The sequence below is a fragment of the Oncorhynchus clarkii genome, chromosome 4, assembly GCF_045791955.1.
Source record: "Oncorhynchus clarkii lewisi isolate Uvic-CL-2024 chromosome 4, UVic_Ocla_1.0, whole genome shotgun sequence".
NCBI classification, from domain to species: domain Eukaryota; kingdom Metazoa; phylum Chordata; class Actinopteri; order Salmoniformes; family Salmonidae; genus Oncorhynchus; species Oncorhynchus clarkii.
The window spans coordinates 21,639,661-21,656,421 of record NC_092150.1 but is presented as its reverse complement, the minus strand read 5'-3'; the positions used below and the strand labels follow the sequence as shown (position 1 = coordinate 21,656,421).

At 42.1% G+C, this 16,761-nt stretch overlaps 1 protein-coding gene across 1 annotated transcript in view; it reads right to left on the bottom strand.

Moving 5' to 3' along the window:
* Positions 1-16,761, bottom strand: part of LOC139407945 (glypican-5-like) — a 140,526-nt gene that overhangs the window by 50,483 nt on the left and 73,282 nt on the right. The window contains exon 7 of the mRNA XM_071151822.1: positions 11,894-12,014. Within this exon, the coding sequence (XP_071007923.1) occupies positions 11,894-12,014 (121 nt within the window). The remainder of the gene's footprint in view (positions 1-11,893; positions 12,015-16,761) is intronic.

Sequence of the window (16,761 nt, the reverse complement as noted above, 5' to 3'; positions counted from 1 at the left end):
AAAAGGTAGCTGTAACGCTCGTCGTCGGTGGAAGGAAGAATGGACAAAAGCGCAGGTTGGAAAGTGTTCATGATATTTATTTTCAAGAAACACTCAAACAAAAATAACAAATTTCAAAAAAGCGAACAGTTCCGTCAGGCACAAACACTAAACAGAAAATAACACCCCACAAAACCCAAACAGAAAATCACAACTTTTATATGATCCCCAATCAGAGACAACGTTAGACAGCTGCCTCTGATTGGGAACCACACTCAAAAAAAACAACAAAGAAATAGAAAACATAGATTTTCCCACCCGAGTCACACCCTGACCTAACCAAACATAGAGAATAATAAGGATAAATAAAGGTCAGAGCGTGACAGTAGCAATAAGCAACTATTGTCTCGTGTGTGTTGTTCCAAATGTTGGTTCATCTGACAAGTGAAACAAAATGAGGAAGAAAAAAACATCAGCAACTACTGCACAACCACCAGAAAGGAAACTATGTGAATAACCTGATAAGGCCCATTCAAAGGGAATGGGAATGGCATCTCCAAGTATTATAAGAACAGAGCTGAATTTGCCTTTGTGGAAAGTGAATACTGGTACAGTTTAGGCTAAGCCTTCTGCCACAGAGGAATGGACGGTGTGTGGGCCAACAACTGTTTCAATACGGATCATAACTCATACAAAGACCAGTGATGTTTTGGGTTAGGGTGAAAACGCAAGGTTTATCTGATCTTCCATACCCTCAACATGCAAGGATTTATTGGATGAAGAGGCTGTAACATCAATAGTACTGTACTATATTCTATAGCACAGGGCACACTATTGATGTTGCTGCCTCTGGGGCAGTTACTACATCAGCAAGGCAGATTATGTTGCTGCCCTACTGGAGACAATGCAACACTTTTTTTTTGGACTGTCTAAATATCCCCAAAAGACTAGGGATTCCAATTTGATATGATTTAAAACTAATGCTGCTGGTTCAGTAGAAATAATTGTTTGGATTCACATACTGTACAGTAGGCACATTTTATAAAAGTGCTTTGCATTTCCCATTGAGAGGAGGTCTACAGTCCACTTACTCATTAAGTACAAGGTCCAATCTTACTGATTGCTGATACCACACAGGTTAAGTGATTGAGGGCCAGTTCATGTACCCCAAAGTATTCAACTAGATGCCATTATTTTTCCTTCATCATGTACTAAACTAAACCCTGGCCCTCTGCCCCTTCCCTGCCCCCGCTTCAGCCTCTCAGAGTCCCACTACATTGAGACCCTGTGAGGTGTGATAAGCACATTAAACCTTTTATAATATAATTACATTTCCACAAATGAAAAGTCTAATTTAATAGCCATATTCATGAGTTCACGGAGAAAAACGATTGGCTGCAGTTAAACGTTGTGTGGAGAGATACTGTAGCTAGATTGTGGAGCATAAGGGCTAGAAGTGAAGGAGTTGAAAAAAGACAATTAAATGTCCCCGGCTGTGTCTATGGCCTAATCAACTCAGAAGGCTCGTTAATTATATATGGCTTTAAATCAATTACATGTTGTGTAAGAGAGGAACCACGGCAACGTAGCTGCGACTGATTGACCTCTACCTACAGAACCAGTCAAAAGTTTGAACACGCCTACTCATTCCAAGGTTTTTCTTTATTTTTAATATTTTCTACATTGTAGAATAATAGTGAAGAAAGACATCAAAACTATGAAATAACACATGGAATCACGTAGTATCAAAAAAAAAGAGTTAAACAAATCTAAATATATTTTATATTCTTCAAAGTAGCCACCCTTGATAACAGCTTTGCATTCTCTTTTTTATTTATTTAAACATCATTTAACTAGAAAAGTCAATTAAGAACAAATTCTTAGTTACAATGACGGCCTATCCCGGCCAAACCCTAATGACGCTGGGCCAATTGCGCGCCGCCCTATGGGACTCCCAATCACGGCCAGTTCTGATACAACCTGGAATCAAACCAGGGTCTGTAGTGATGCCTCTAGCACTGAGATGCAGTGCCTTAGACCGCTGCGCCACTCGGGAGTCACTCTCTTCTCAACCAGCTTCATGAGGTACTGTGGTGACCTGGAATGCATTTCAATTAACAGATGTGCCTTGTTAAAAGTGAATTTGTGGAATTTCTTTCCTTCTTAATGCGTTTGAGCCAATCAGTTGTGTTGTGACAAAGTAGGGGTGGTATACAGAAGACAGCCCTTTTGGTAAAATACCAAGTCCATATTATGGCAAGAACAGCTCAAATAAGGAAAGATAAACGATAGTCCATCATTACTTTAAGGCATCAGCCAATGCGGGAAAATGTCAAGAACTTTGAAAGTTTCTTCAAGTGTAGTCTCAAAAACCATCAAGCGCTATGATGAAACTGGCTCCCATGAGGTCCGCCACAGGAAAGTAAGACCGAGAGTTACCTATGCTGCAGAGGATAAGTTAGAGTTCCCAGCATCAGAAATTTCAGCCCAAATAAATGCTTCTGTAAGAACCGACGCTGGAGTAGACAAGCAGATACGGAGAGTGAGCATTTAATATAGCACAGACATGGAACAGGAAAGGAACAGCATCAGAACCAGGAAACACAACGACATACGATAATTAATGCTGAAGCGGGGAACAGAGCTGGGGAACAGACAGATATAAGGGAGGAAATAGCACAGGTGATTGAGTCCAGGTAAGTGCAATGAATCGCTGATACGCGTGACGAGGTAAGCAGGTCTGCGTAATGATGGTGGCAGGAGTGCATAATATTGGGCAGCCTGGCACCCTAGAGCGCCATGGACGGAGAGCGGGAGCAGGCGTGACAGCTTCACTCAGTTCAAGTAACAGATACATCTCAACATTAACTGTTCAGAGGAGCTGTGCGAATCAGGCCTTCATTGTCATATTGCTGCAAAGAAACCACAACTAAAGGACACCAAAAAGAAGATAAGACATGCTTGGTCGAATAAACACAAGCAATGGACATTAGACAGGTGGAAATTTGAGATTTTTGTATCCAACCGCTGTGTCTTTGTGAAATACGGAGTAGGTGAACGGATGAACCCTCATGTGTAGTTCACACTGTGAAGCATGGAGGAGGAGGTGTGATGGTGTGGGGTGCTTTGCTGGTGACACTGTTAGTGATTTATTTAGAATTCAAGGCACACATAACCAGCATGGCAACCACAGCATTCTGCAGCAATACACCATTCCATCTTCTTTGCGCTTAGTGGGACTATCATTTGTTTTTCAACAAGACAATGACCCAACACACCTCTAGGCTGTGTAAGGGCTATTTGACCAAGAAGGAGAGTGATGGAGTGCTACATCAGATGACCTGGCCTCCACAATCACCCGACCTCAACCCAATTGAGATGGTTAGGGATGAGTTGGACCGCAGAGTGAAGGAAAAGCAGCCAACAAGTGCTCTACATATGTGGGAACTCCTTCAAGACTGTAAGAAAAACATTCCAAGTGAATTGGTTGAGAGAATGCCAATAGTTTGCAAAGCTTCCATCAAGGCAAAGGGTGGCTACTTTGAAGAATCTCAAATATACAAAATATTTTGATTTGTTATACACTTCCTTGGTTACTACATGATTCTATATGTGATGTGTTGATGTCTTCACTATTATTGTACATTGTAGAATGAGTAGGTGTGTCCAAACGTTTGACTGGTACTGTATGTGGCTACATTCATATTTTACACTGACTAACAAGTGATTGTCTTTTTCGAATAGTATATTCATTTGTACTGCTCTGTTGGAAATCACTCTGAAAATCTGAATGTGAGCATATTGTATGTAGTGTCATTGAAAAGGTCTGGAAAACACAAAAGACCTGGATCTGGGATCTTCTGAGGTGTCATTGCAATCGTATAGGCCTACAAATTCCTTATTCAATCGCTCTATACCTATCTTTTCATATTTTCGCCTTTTCTCTAGTTTCATATTTTCTTGCTCAAACTTTAGCTCTCTCCATATCATAATCTTCTGGTTTTATTATAATTACATGTTTAATGTCTCCTTTCAAATGAATATTGTATGATACCCACTGGGACAATTGGTACTAGTACTAGGCTGTGTAATAACACATGAGCAGGCAGACATGTACTTTACACTGCGCTGTGTGTTTACATACAATCACATCAGCATCAAATGTTCTAATTGCATGACAGCAATTGTGTGTGTGTGTGTGTGTGTGTGTGTGTGTGAGTGAGTGAGTGAGTGAGTGAGTGAGTGAGTGAGTGTGAGTGAGTGAGTGAGTGAGTGAGTGAGTGTGTGTGTGTGTGTGAGTGTGTGTGTGTGTGTGTGTGTGATTGTACACATCTATATGGTGATTATACCCATCTATATGTGTGTGTCTGGAGAACATTAAGCCTTTACGGTACCATTAATTGGTTTCCTGTGATTGTGATTGCTTCTTAATTTGCTTTTTTGTAGGATGGATGCTCTTCATAACAACAGTGTTAGCTCATTAAAACCTCTGCTAGTCTGTTCATGAAGAATTACTGAAAAAGCTCTCTCGTCAACCATCCTAGAGGGACTCAACAAACCTATTGGTGGGGGCTTTTATTCTAACTTAATGTATGTGTGTGCGAGTGTGTGTCATGGGTCACATGTAGGGTTGGTACGGTACACGTATTCTTACCAAATGGTCCTCACTGTGTACCCGAAAGAATATAAAAAAAAACACTAGGTTATGACTACGCTGGCCTATACCTCTTAAATAAATATATTTATTTAAACAACTAAAGCCTATGCGCATGTTAATCAAAATTAAAATCTTAACTGGAGCGTTTCAAACTGTCCTTTTGGGAGGCGCAGCCAGGAACTAGTTCTGTACGATTTACGCCAACATCACCCCAGTATACCGGTGCAAGTTGGAAACACAAAGACACAACAACACATTGTCTACCCCTCTGTATTCAAGCAGCTGATTCTGACCGGGCCAGATCAATTACAAGAGTGATAATATGGCTATGTTTATATTTTTTATGGCCTTTGGTTTATAGTCATGTATATGTGCCCATTTTCTGTGATTGAGAATAGGGGGTTTCAGGCAGCCCCTCGTGAAAGTTCTCGAGCCACTTTACAAACTTCCCTCTTCCACCCATTTCAGCAAACAGATAGTACCCACTCTATATAAGCAAGCCAAAGCCAAAATGTTCAATGAATTGGCTTACTTAACAGTGATAGCCAATCACATTACCATGGAGTGGGAGATGTACTGGGCTACAGAGTAACAAGTGCACATCTGGCACAGAAGGAGGAAGTGTCATGGTGCATTCGTAACCAAGGTAGAAGTGGAAATCCATTTGAACGGCCCTCCAACTGGTAATTACTACTGGGAAACTCGTCTATCATCTTTAGCACCCACTTCTCCCACATGGTGACGACCTCTGATGTCACCTACCAAGGAAATGTCATTTCTGGTAGTTAAATCCAAAAACAAAACATTATAAAAAGTAATCTATTAATGTGGTTTCTGAACTCTATAATTTGTTTACAAGCATGATAGCTGTACATTTAGTTGATGGTTGAGGCAGCTTGTTGGCCATTAGCCAATCAGTGTTTCTCAACGAGTTCAAATCACATGAATGCATCCAACTGGTATTTCCGACTTCTACATGGTTCAAAACGCGGCATCAGACAATGCCAGGAGCATTGTGAATGGCATTTAATTTTTGTGCTGTACCGAAACCAAACTGTGACCCCAAAAAGCGGCAAGTAAGTATTAATACCGCATGACTTATTCCACATTTTGTTGTGTTACAGCGTGAATTCAAAATGGATTAAATTTTTAAAAATAATCTCACCCATCTAAACACAATACCCTAAAGATGCCCTTCTTTGCAAGGCATTGGAAAACCTCTCTGGTCTTTGTGGTGTGAATCTGTGTTTGAAATTCACTGCTCAACTGAAGGACCTTACAGGGATGAGGTAGTTATTCAGAAATTAAAATAGTCATTCAAAAATGAAGGTAGTCATTCAAAAATATTAGTGTTACACACTAATATTGCACACAGAGTGAGTCCATGCAACTTATTATGTGAGTTGTTTAGCACATTTTTACTCCTGAATTTATTGCCTCAAGACATCTCAGCATTTCATTTTAAATTAATTTGTAAACATTTTGAAAAACATATTCCACTTTGACATTATGGGGGTAGGCCAGTGACAAAACAATCAGAATTAATTCCATTTGAAATTCAGGCTGTAACACAACATAATGTGGAAAAAGTCAAGAAACACTTTCTGAAGACAATGTATGTCACACCCTGATCTGTTTCACCTGTCCTGACCCTGAGCCTGCCGGCCGTTCTGTACCTCTCTGACACTGCCCTGGATTACTGACCTCTGTCTGTCCTGACCCTGAACCTGCCTGCCATTCTGTACCTTATTGACTCTGCCCTGGATTACTGACCTCTGCCTGTCCTGACCCTGAGCCTGTCTGCCATTCTGTACCTTATTGACTCTGCCCTGGATTACTGACCTCTGCCTGTCCTGACCCTGAGCCTGTCTGCCATTCTGTACCTTATTGACTCTGCCCTGGATTACCAACCTCTGCCTGCCCTTGACCTGTCATCTGCCTGCCCCCTGTTTTGTTAATAAACATCTGTGATTCGAACTCTCTGCATCTGGGTCTTATCCTGAGGTCTGATACTGTACATACGGAACTGTGGGTTTGGTGAACCGTTACACCCCCAGTCTCATGGCTAGTCAGTAATATTTAAACAGACAAAAAATAAAATATTGTCATGCACAAAAATACATATATCTTACAAATCTTAATAACTAAAAGATGATACATAAATCATTTTTAATGAGAAAACCTACAGGGCACGGGGAGCGTGCACATTACTTGATCGTAGAAGATAAATCTCATGCATAAATTATCATAGAAAAAAGAGAACTATGTAAAAGTAGTCAGCCTCAACCTCAATTTGCTGAGTGTGCTTTTCAATGATGCTAATTCCACATGATTAATTGACCCACCAACTGGGATAAACAGTCAAGAACTGACTTCAACTGCAGAATTTTCTCGTATTTGTTTTGCGAAGCTCTTTCTTTCTTTCTTTCTCTCTCTCTCTCTCTCTCTTTCTACACGTTGTTATCTCGGGATTTTACGCTGTACTATGATAGACACTTGGCTAGGCCAACATAGCTAATGTTTTAAGACAGATGCTGCAATGTTGTGAAAACCCACAGTGTATTTCCTGTATTATTCAGAACATGATTCTGGTCCAGACCGGGTCAAAAGGAACCAATGCAATGTCAGCCAGATCAAGCCTCGACTTCGACCTCACCAGAGCAGCTATCACAGCAAACAAATCCAGGCTTTCTGAAATCCAGTGAGGATTCTTTATTATTTCAAAGTAGAGGACATTTGAAATAAACTCCAAAAAGGAAGGTTAATGCCTTCTTCAGGAAATCAAATGAGATCCTTCTTTGGGGCGGAAGATTCCTCCCTTTCAAATTAACCTTGGTACACATGGGGAAAATCTAACAGTCATAATATAATCTCTTGCGTGTGATTTGTTAGTTATAGAGGCGAGCAGGGTCCCAGTCAGGGTTAGAAAAACAAGCACACTGGCACTGGCTGTGAACGTTGTGAACGTTCTCTCTCCCCTCAGGTACAGCAGCCATAAAACACATGTAATCCTGTAAATCACTTTTCTCTCTCACATTGAGCTCTTAGCCACCTCAAAGTGCTTACATTGACTCCTTAGGTTTCCACTCCCCTCCCCACCATTCTGATAGATGTTCCCAGCCTCTGGCTGCTTTGAAGAGACAGCCTGCTCTGTTTGGGCCAGGCTGGGCCGGCCCACAGAAACAAACCCAGTCACGTCTGCTTTTAATGAAGTAATAAGAGACAGAAGTGAAATGGCTCCCAGAGGGCCAGATGAGCTGTGTGCCTCTCCTCTCTCTCTCCCCGATCCCCTCCCAGAAACATCTGGAACAATGGGCTGGACACCAAGTATCCCTCTTTTTACAACTCCCCGCTAACAGCTGACATGGTCATTGCTTCTCGAATTAGTCTGGGGTGATAACAGGGGAATCCTTGCTCTCACACCAAGCATGGGAGGTGATCTGATGGCTTCACAGGGTATACTCTGCTTCAAACTGGCTCCAGATAACCTAAGAATTGACTCAACCAGAATATAGTCATTGTGAATAATGTTGGCTAAAGATTAAAACCTTTATCTGTATAACACTGACCAACTTTAGATAAAGATTTTGGGCACATAGAGCCCTGTTAGGACACTTCTAACAAAGCGAGACAATACCATAACTCTGAGTGATAGACAAGACAATGGTTAAAGAGAGAAAGGAAAACGAATGTGCAATGAAAATAAAGAATTTCCGAAAAATATAGTACCAGAGAGAGCGAAAGAGAGTGACAGAGAGAGACAGTGGGTAGAGTTTGGGGGAGAGACACAAACACAGCACAACAGGACTCAACGGGTCTGGTAGCTAGAGCCGGGATGATACCAGTATCGCGATACTCGTTAGTATCGTGGCAAGGAAACAAATCACGGAGCGGATATAACTTCTTTAGGAAAACAGCCCTAATGTTGGAAACAAGCATCATTATGTTGTCATCCTGGGTGACATTTATTTTCCAAGCTATAGAACACAATATTTTACATACATCAGGTATTTAAAGGACTAAAAAGTTTGGTCAGCCTCGTGTTTAAAAATGTTCCATTAAATGTTTTTTTGCAATACTGGTATCGTCACAGCCCTACTGGTAACTTTTCAGCCCCACAAAGGTCAGAACAGAGCTCCTGGCAGACCAGCCAGGCAAGGAGGGACTATTCCCTGAGCGCCTCTGACTCTGCAGTCTGCATAAAGCCTCTCCAGAGAGGCTGAGGGGTAATTTGTTTTGGCTTCTAGCTCAAGGAACATTTAGGTTAAAGGACATTTACATAACAATAATCTGGCTTCAATGCTACTTGTGTCTCTTCTGTATCTACTGAAGTGTTGAATTGGTACACTGTTCCTCAGGTTGAAGACCTAAAGAAATACCAGCCTCCAGCTCTAAGCACTCACCTTGGTCAACAGCTAAAACATTATTTGAACTCTTAGACTTCGAGGTGTAGGGAATGACATAAGCAGAAAACATATTATGAAACAGACATAATGCAACTCCTATGCAATGTCTATCTTCATGTCGCTGAGGGACAGATTTTTCCAGCTGTGAAATCGCTGGCGTTTCCATGGGCATCCAGCCATTAAGAGCACTGGGTTCACACTGCATCTATCAGAGGGACAGGGCTGTTTGCACATGGCCAGGCCCCCGAGACACCACCAATTACCCCAGAGACAAACACAGCAGAGGAAGGGGGAGGAGGGAGGAGGTCGCAGCCAGACAGGATTAGAATAATTTACTGAATAAAACATACAGAACACTGTGTGACCCCTCCTTCCTGCCTCGCTGATCCCACAGCCTCCTCCTCCATGATCTAAGATGCTTTGCATTGAGGTCCTTTATCTATGATGCATTGGTGGGTTATTTTGTTCCATTCTCATAGTGAATGCCCCAGTGAATGCCTGAGCGGTTAAGGGGTGCAACTGGCTGATTTAATATCTATCTAAGTATCTGTGATGGGTCCACAAGGACAGTTTGGTCAGATTTGTCTGGCATGTCCACAGGCCTTTGAGCTAGTTGAATGGCTGTTCCTCTCTCTCAGTCCTCCAGAGACGCACGTCTGAATCCCCTCCAATGGCATGATTTGTACCGAGCACCGAGCAATAAAAAAGGCATAAAAAAATGTCTAATAACACACAAAGCTATTTACCATGACTGGTGTGAACAGCATCTAAGTGGAAAGGATGTGAACTCCCCTATTCCCTTTACCATGGGTGTGTCACTCTGCATACATCGGTCTGCCTATCCATCACCTCTTAATCCCTCTTTCACATGATGGGGAGCAGCTATCCCTGGAGGCATTACAGTCACCATTTCAGTGGCGACACGCCATCTGTGACCACTGACTCATCAGAACCCAGAACAGTACAGTAGGCCCAGGTCCAATGTTAACTCAGAGACATCAACCAACATAATATCACAGACAGAAGAAGGAGCCAGATGTCTCACAGGATGTATAAATTTGAAGCATCTGTATGGAACTTCCACTCAAAACCAAATATTGTAATGTGAGGAAGTCCAGTAGCGGAAGTGTGAGAAAATGGAGTTAGATTAAACTTGGCTGACACAATTGATCTCAATTCAATCTTTTCCCCAAACTAGAATCTGTTACGAACAGAGTACACTTTATAGACTTAACCCTTTGTCTTTTAGGAGTGCAATGACGAATTTAGTTACAGTGGGGCAAAAATTATTTAGTCAGCCACCAATTGTGCAAGTTCTTCCACTTAAAAAGATGAGAGAGGCCTGTAATTTTCATCATAGGTACACTTCAATTATGACAGACAAAATGAGAGAAAAAAATCCAGAAAATCACATTGTAGGATTTTGAATGAATTTATTTGCAAATATGGTGGAAAATAAGTATTTGGTCACCTACAAACAAGCAAGATTTCTGGCTCTCACAGACCTGTAACTTCTTCTTTAAGAGGCTCCTCTGTCCTCCACTCGTTACCTGTATTAACGGCACCTGTTTGAACTTGTTATCATTATAAAAGACACCTGTCCACAACCTGAAACAGGCACACTCTGAACTCCACTATGGCCAAGACCAAAGAGCTGTCAAAGGACACCAGAAACAAAATTGTAGACCTGCACCAGGCTGGGAAGACTGAATCTGCAATAGGTAAGCCGCTTGGTTTGAATAAATTAACTGTGGGAGCAATTATTAGGAAATGGAAGACATACAAGACCACTGATAATCTCCCTCGATCTGGGGCTCCACACAAGATCTCACCCCGTGGGGTCAAAATGATCACAAGAACGGTGAGCAAAAATCTCAGAACCACACGGGGGGACCTACTGAATGACCTGCAGAGAGCTGGGACCAAAGTAACAAAGCCTACCATCAGTAACACACTACGCCGCCAGGGACTCAAATCCTGCAGTGCCAGACGTGTCCCCCTGCTTAAGCCAGTACATGTCCAGGCTAGTCTGAAGTTTGCTAGAGAGCATTTGGATGATCCAGAAGAAGATTGGGAGAATGTCATATGGTCAGATGAAACCAAAATATAACCTTTTGGTAAAAACTCAACTCGTTGTGTTTGGAGGACAAAGAATGCTGTTTTGCATCCAAGGAACACCATACCTACTGTGAAGCATGGGGGTGGAAACATCATGCTTTGGGGCTGTTTTTCTGCAAAGGGACCAGGACGACTGATCCGTGTAAAGGAAAGAATGAATGGGGCCATGTATCGTGAGATTTTGAGTGAAAACCTCCTTCCATCAGAAAGGGCATTGAAGATGAAACGTGGCTGGGTCTTTCAGCATGAGAGAACTTGCACAATTGGTGTCTGACTAAGTACTTTTTTGCCCCACTGTATTGCCCACACACAATTTACAGAAAGTTGTTCCCAAACGTAAATATGGAAACACATACCTTGCCCACATCCTTGCTTGTTCTGCCCACTATGCTTCATTTGCTCCCATTGGAAACAATGCCGATGTGATATATTGGGTTTGTTACCAGTATCTTCGATAATATAGTGCAACAGGCATGGCCCTGAGACACACAGCTGTTTGCATACTAGAGATGTGTGATATATCCATATGCCTGCAGATAATTGCCCTGAATACAACTCCAACACTTGTCCTCATACAACATTTCTGTCCAAACCTGAAATAGGAATATGATTAAGTTTGCAGAAGAAGTATCAGAATGGTACGTAACTGACATTTTGGTGTCATCAGTGGTCAAGTTTACAGTCACATAGTCACATGTCAAACGGAAGGAGAAACAGTGGTAGTGAGACATACCCGTTTGAAATGTTCTAGTCTGTCTCTAGCTCCCACCAGGATGGGGTCGATGCTGCGGACCTTGATCTCTGGGTTGTTTTTCTGGGCCTGAAGGCCGTTACCCACAACACGGCCCACATAACTGAGGAGGGACGAGATGGGAGAGAGAATGGAGAGTTTAATGCAAACAATTATGTAGCACAATGACTTGAAATATTGATGTACAGTATTGTTGATGAAAGTAACACATGAAAGTATTTGTGTGAGAGTATACAGGTAATGACTTTCGAGTTTGAATGGCCAAGCTCACTAGCCATTTAAAACAATGGCAAAGAATTCTGCTCAGGACTTTGGTCTGCATGTCGTGAGGTCCGTCCACCCACCCACCCCTGAACCTGCTTACACAGATAGCCATTCCAATAGCCTGATTTAAAATGATTAACTATGCCCTTTAAAAAAAATTATCTCATCAAAAGAACTGCGGAGCACAATGAGCTGTGTGATTCAGCCTCAGAGCCCAGCTCTGCCGGGAAGCTGGCCTAGAGTGGTGAGTTGTGCTGTCTGACCCAGGAATCCCACAGGGATCCATGGAATTTAGACGGCCTTCTTCACTGACATCCAGTGCATTCTGACTTTTTCCACATTTTATTACATTACATCCTTATTCTAAAATTGATTCAATATTTTTTTCCCTCAGCAATCTACACACAATACCCTATAATGACAAAGCAAAAACAATTATTGTATATTTTTTTGCAAAAGTATCGAAAATAAAAAACTGAAATATCACATTTACATAAGTATTCAGAATCTTTAATCAGAACTTTGTTGAATCACCTTTGGCAGCAATTACAGCCTCGAGTCTTCTTGGGTATGATGCTACAAGCTTGGCACACCTGTATTTGGGGAGTTTCTCCCATTCTCATCTGCAGATCCTCTCAACCTCTGTTAGGTTGGATGGGGAGCATTGCTGCACAGCAATTTTCAGCTCTCTCAAGAGATGTTCGATCGGGATCAAGTCCGGGCTCTGGCTGGGTCACTCAAGGACATTCAGAGACTTGTCCCGAAGCCACTCCAGTGTTGTCTTGGCTGTGTGCTTAGGTTCGTTGTCCTGTTGGAAGGTGGACCTTCACCCTAGTCTGAGGTCCTGAGCGCTCTGGAGCAGGTTTTCATCAAGGATCTCCCTGTACTTTTCTCCGTTAATCTTTCCTTGATCCTGACTAGTCTCCCAGTCCCTTCCGCTGAAAAACATCCCCACAGCATGATGCTGCCATCACCGTGCATCACCGTAGGGTTAGTGCAAGGTTTCCTTCAGATGTGATGCTTGGCATTCAGGCCAAAGAGTTCAATTTTGGTTTCATCAGACTAGAGAATATTTTATCTCATGGTCAGAGTCCTTTAGGTCCCTTTTGGCAAACTCCAAGCAGACTATCATGTGCCTTTTACTGAGGAGTGGCTTCTGTCTGGCCACTCTACCTTAAAGGCCTGATTGGTGGAGTGCTGCAGAGATGGTTGTCCTTCTGGTAGGTTCTCCGATCTTCACTGAGGAGCTCTGGAGCTCTGTCAGTGTGATCATTGGGTTCTTGGTCACCTCTGACCCGAGCCTTCTCCCCCGATTGCTCAGTTTGGCCAGGCGGCCAGCTCTAGGAAGAGTCTTGGTGGTTCCAAACTTCTTCCATTTAAGGATGATGGAGGCCACTGTGTTCTTGGGGACCTTCAATGTTGCAGAAAATGTTTGGTACTTTTCCCCAGATGTGTGCCTCGACACTATCCTGTCTTGGAGCTCTACGGACAATTCCTTCGACCTCATGGCTTGGTTTTTGCTCTGACATGCACCGTTAACTGTGGGACCTTATATAGACAGGTGTGTGCTTTCCAAATCATGTCCAATCAATTGAATTTACCACAGGTGGACTCCAATCAAGTTGTAGAAACATCTCAAGGATGATCAATGGCAACAGGATGCACCTAAGGTCAATTCCGAGTCTCATAGCAAAGGGTCTGTATACTTATAAGATATTTCAGTTTTTTATTTTTGACAAAAATCTTTAAAAAACATGTTCTGCTTTGTCATCACGGGGTATTGTGTGTAGATTGATTAGGGGAAAAATTTAATCCATTTTACAGGTTGTTATATTACAAAATATGGAAAAAGGGAAGGGGTCTGAATATTTCCAAAGTGCACTGTAAATGGTTAAATAGGAAGTCAAATGGAGCAGGTTGGTGAAACAAGGAGGCAAGGTTATTATAGTGAACAAAAACTGAAACTAAAATAAAAACTACAATTGGAAAAACAATTTAGTAAACTGAAATAAAAATGAAAAACATTTGAAAAACTAAAACTATACTGAAACTATTATCTTTGACTGCAAAACTAACTAAAATATAGTAAAAGCCATGAACTTTGTGCAAAAAGCAAACGGTATTTCAAGCTTTTTTTCTAATGAGGTTTTCAAGTTTCTGAATCTGGCGGATAAATGTTCAAATAAATCAAATCAAAATCAAATCAAATCAAATTTTATTTGTCACATACACATGGTTAGCAGATGTTAATGCGAGTGTAGCGAAATGCTTGTGCTTCTAGTTCCGACAATGCAGTAATAACCAACAAGTAATCTAACTAACAATTCCAAAACTACTGTCTTGTACACAGTGTGAGGGGATAAAGAATATGTACATAAGGATATATGAATGAGTGATGGTACAGAGCAGCATAGGCAGATACAGTAGATTGTATCGAGTACAGTATATACATATGAGATGAGTATGTAAACAAAGTGGCATAGTTAAAGTGGCTAGTGATACATGTATTACATAAGGATACAGTCGATGATATAGAGTACAGTATATACGTATGCATATGAGATGAATAATGTAGGGTAAGTAACATTTATATAAGGTAGCATTGTTTAAAGTGGCTAGTGATATATTTACATCATTTCCCATCAATTCCCATTATTAAAGTGGCTGGAGTTGAGTCAGTGTCAGTGTGTTGGCAGCAGCCACTCAATGTTAGTGGTGGCTGTTTAACAGTCTGATAGCCTTGAGATAGAAGCTGTTTTTCAGTCTCTCGGTCCCAGCTTTGATGCACCTGTACTGACCTCGCCTTCTGGATGATAGCGGGGTGAACAGGCAGTGGCTCGGGTGGTTGATGTCCTTGATGATCTTTATGGCCTTCCTGTGACATCGGGTGGTGTAGGTGTCCTGGAGGGCAGGTAGTTTGCCCCCGGTGATGCGTTGTGCAGACCTCACTACCCTCTGGAGAGCCTTACGGTTGAGGGCGGAGCAGTTGCCGTACCAGGCGGTGATACAGCCCGCCAGGATGCTCTCGATTGTGCATCTGTAGAAGTTTGTGAGTGCTTTTGGTGACAAGCCGAATTTCTTCAGCCTCCTGAGGTTGAAGAGGCGCTGCTGCGCCTTCTTCACAATGCTGTCTGTGTGAGTGGACCAATTCAGTTTGTCTGTGATGTGTATGCCGAGGAACTTAAAACTTGCTACCCTCTCCACTACTGTTCCATCGATGTGGATAGGGGGGTGTTCCCTCTGCTGTTTCCTGAAGTCCACAATCATAGGCCTAGCCTGTGCATCACTTTCACTAGCTAACAGGGAAGAAATCAGAGGGCGAGCAAGAAGCATGACTCGGTCAAGATAGAAGAGCTTGTGAAGTTGCTGATGCCGTTCGCAATCCACACCGGACAATTTCAATCTGACAGCCAGCCGCTGTCTGATGTGGTGTTGTGCCTTCTCAATCTTGAGGCACACAGTCAACTACTATTGCAAAACAGTTGGCACAGGTCCTCCTGAAGTCACTACGTGAGCACTTCACATGCACACTGAATCCTCTGGGAGCGAACTTCAATCCAACCCCTGCAGCAGCTTATCTGATGACCCAAGTGTGTCTCAGGCACATCACTCAACAGAGATGGAGCCACTGATGAGGGAAACAGAGTATTTTGTACTTCAGCAAACCAGAGAGTACAGCAGTGGAGCAGCAGGACCCCAGGAAGATGCCAGCACATTGAATCCAGCAAGCATCTCGACCACAGTGCTTCAGAAATATAGTTTCGGCGCATCAAAGATTGTGTCTGATGTCACTGTCCAGCTGGAGGGTCAACCTGGCAGGACACTAAGGGCCCCGTGTGAGCTGCGGAAGCGGAGATACCTGGGAGGGGTAAGTCACCTCTCAAGTTCTGTTAACCTGTCTGGGAACCCCTCGCCAACAGCCAATGAAATTGCAGGGCGCCAAATCAACAGAAATCTCATAAATCAAATTTCTCAAACATACAAGTATTAGGCACCATTTTAAAGATAAAATTCTCGTTAATACAGCCACATTGTCTGATTTCAAAAATGCTTTACAGCGAAAGCTCTACAAATGATTATGTTAGGTCACCACTAAGTCACAGAAAAACCCAGCCATTTTTCCAGCCAAAGAGAGGAGTCACAAAAAGCTCAAATAGAGATCAAATGAATCACTAACCTTTGATGATCTTCATCAGATGACACTCATAGGACTTCATGTTACACAATACATGTATGTTTTGTTCGGTAAAGTTCATATTTATATCCAAAAATCTAATTTTACATTGGCGTGTTACGTTCAGTAGAGAGCCACATGAATTTACAGAAATACTCATTATAAATGTGATGAATATATATGTTATACATGGAAATATAGATAAACTTCTCCTTAATGCAACCGCTGTGTCAGATTTCAAAAAAACTTTACGGAAAAAGCATAATCTGAGTACGGAGCTCAGAGCCCAAAACAGCCAAAATAAATATCTGCCATGTTGCGCTGTCAACATTAGTCAGAAATAGCATTATAATTATATTATATTCACTTACCTTTGATGATCTTCATCAGAATGCACTCCCAGGAATCCCAG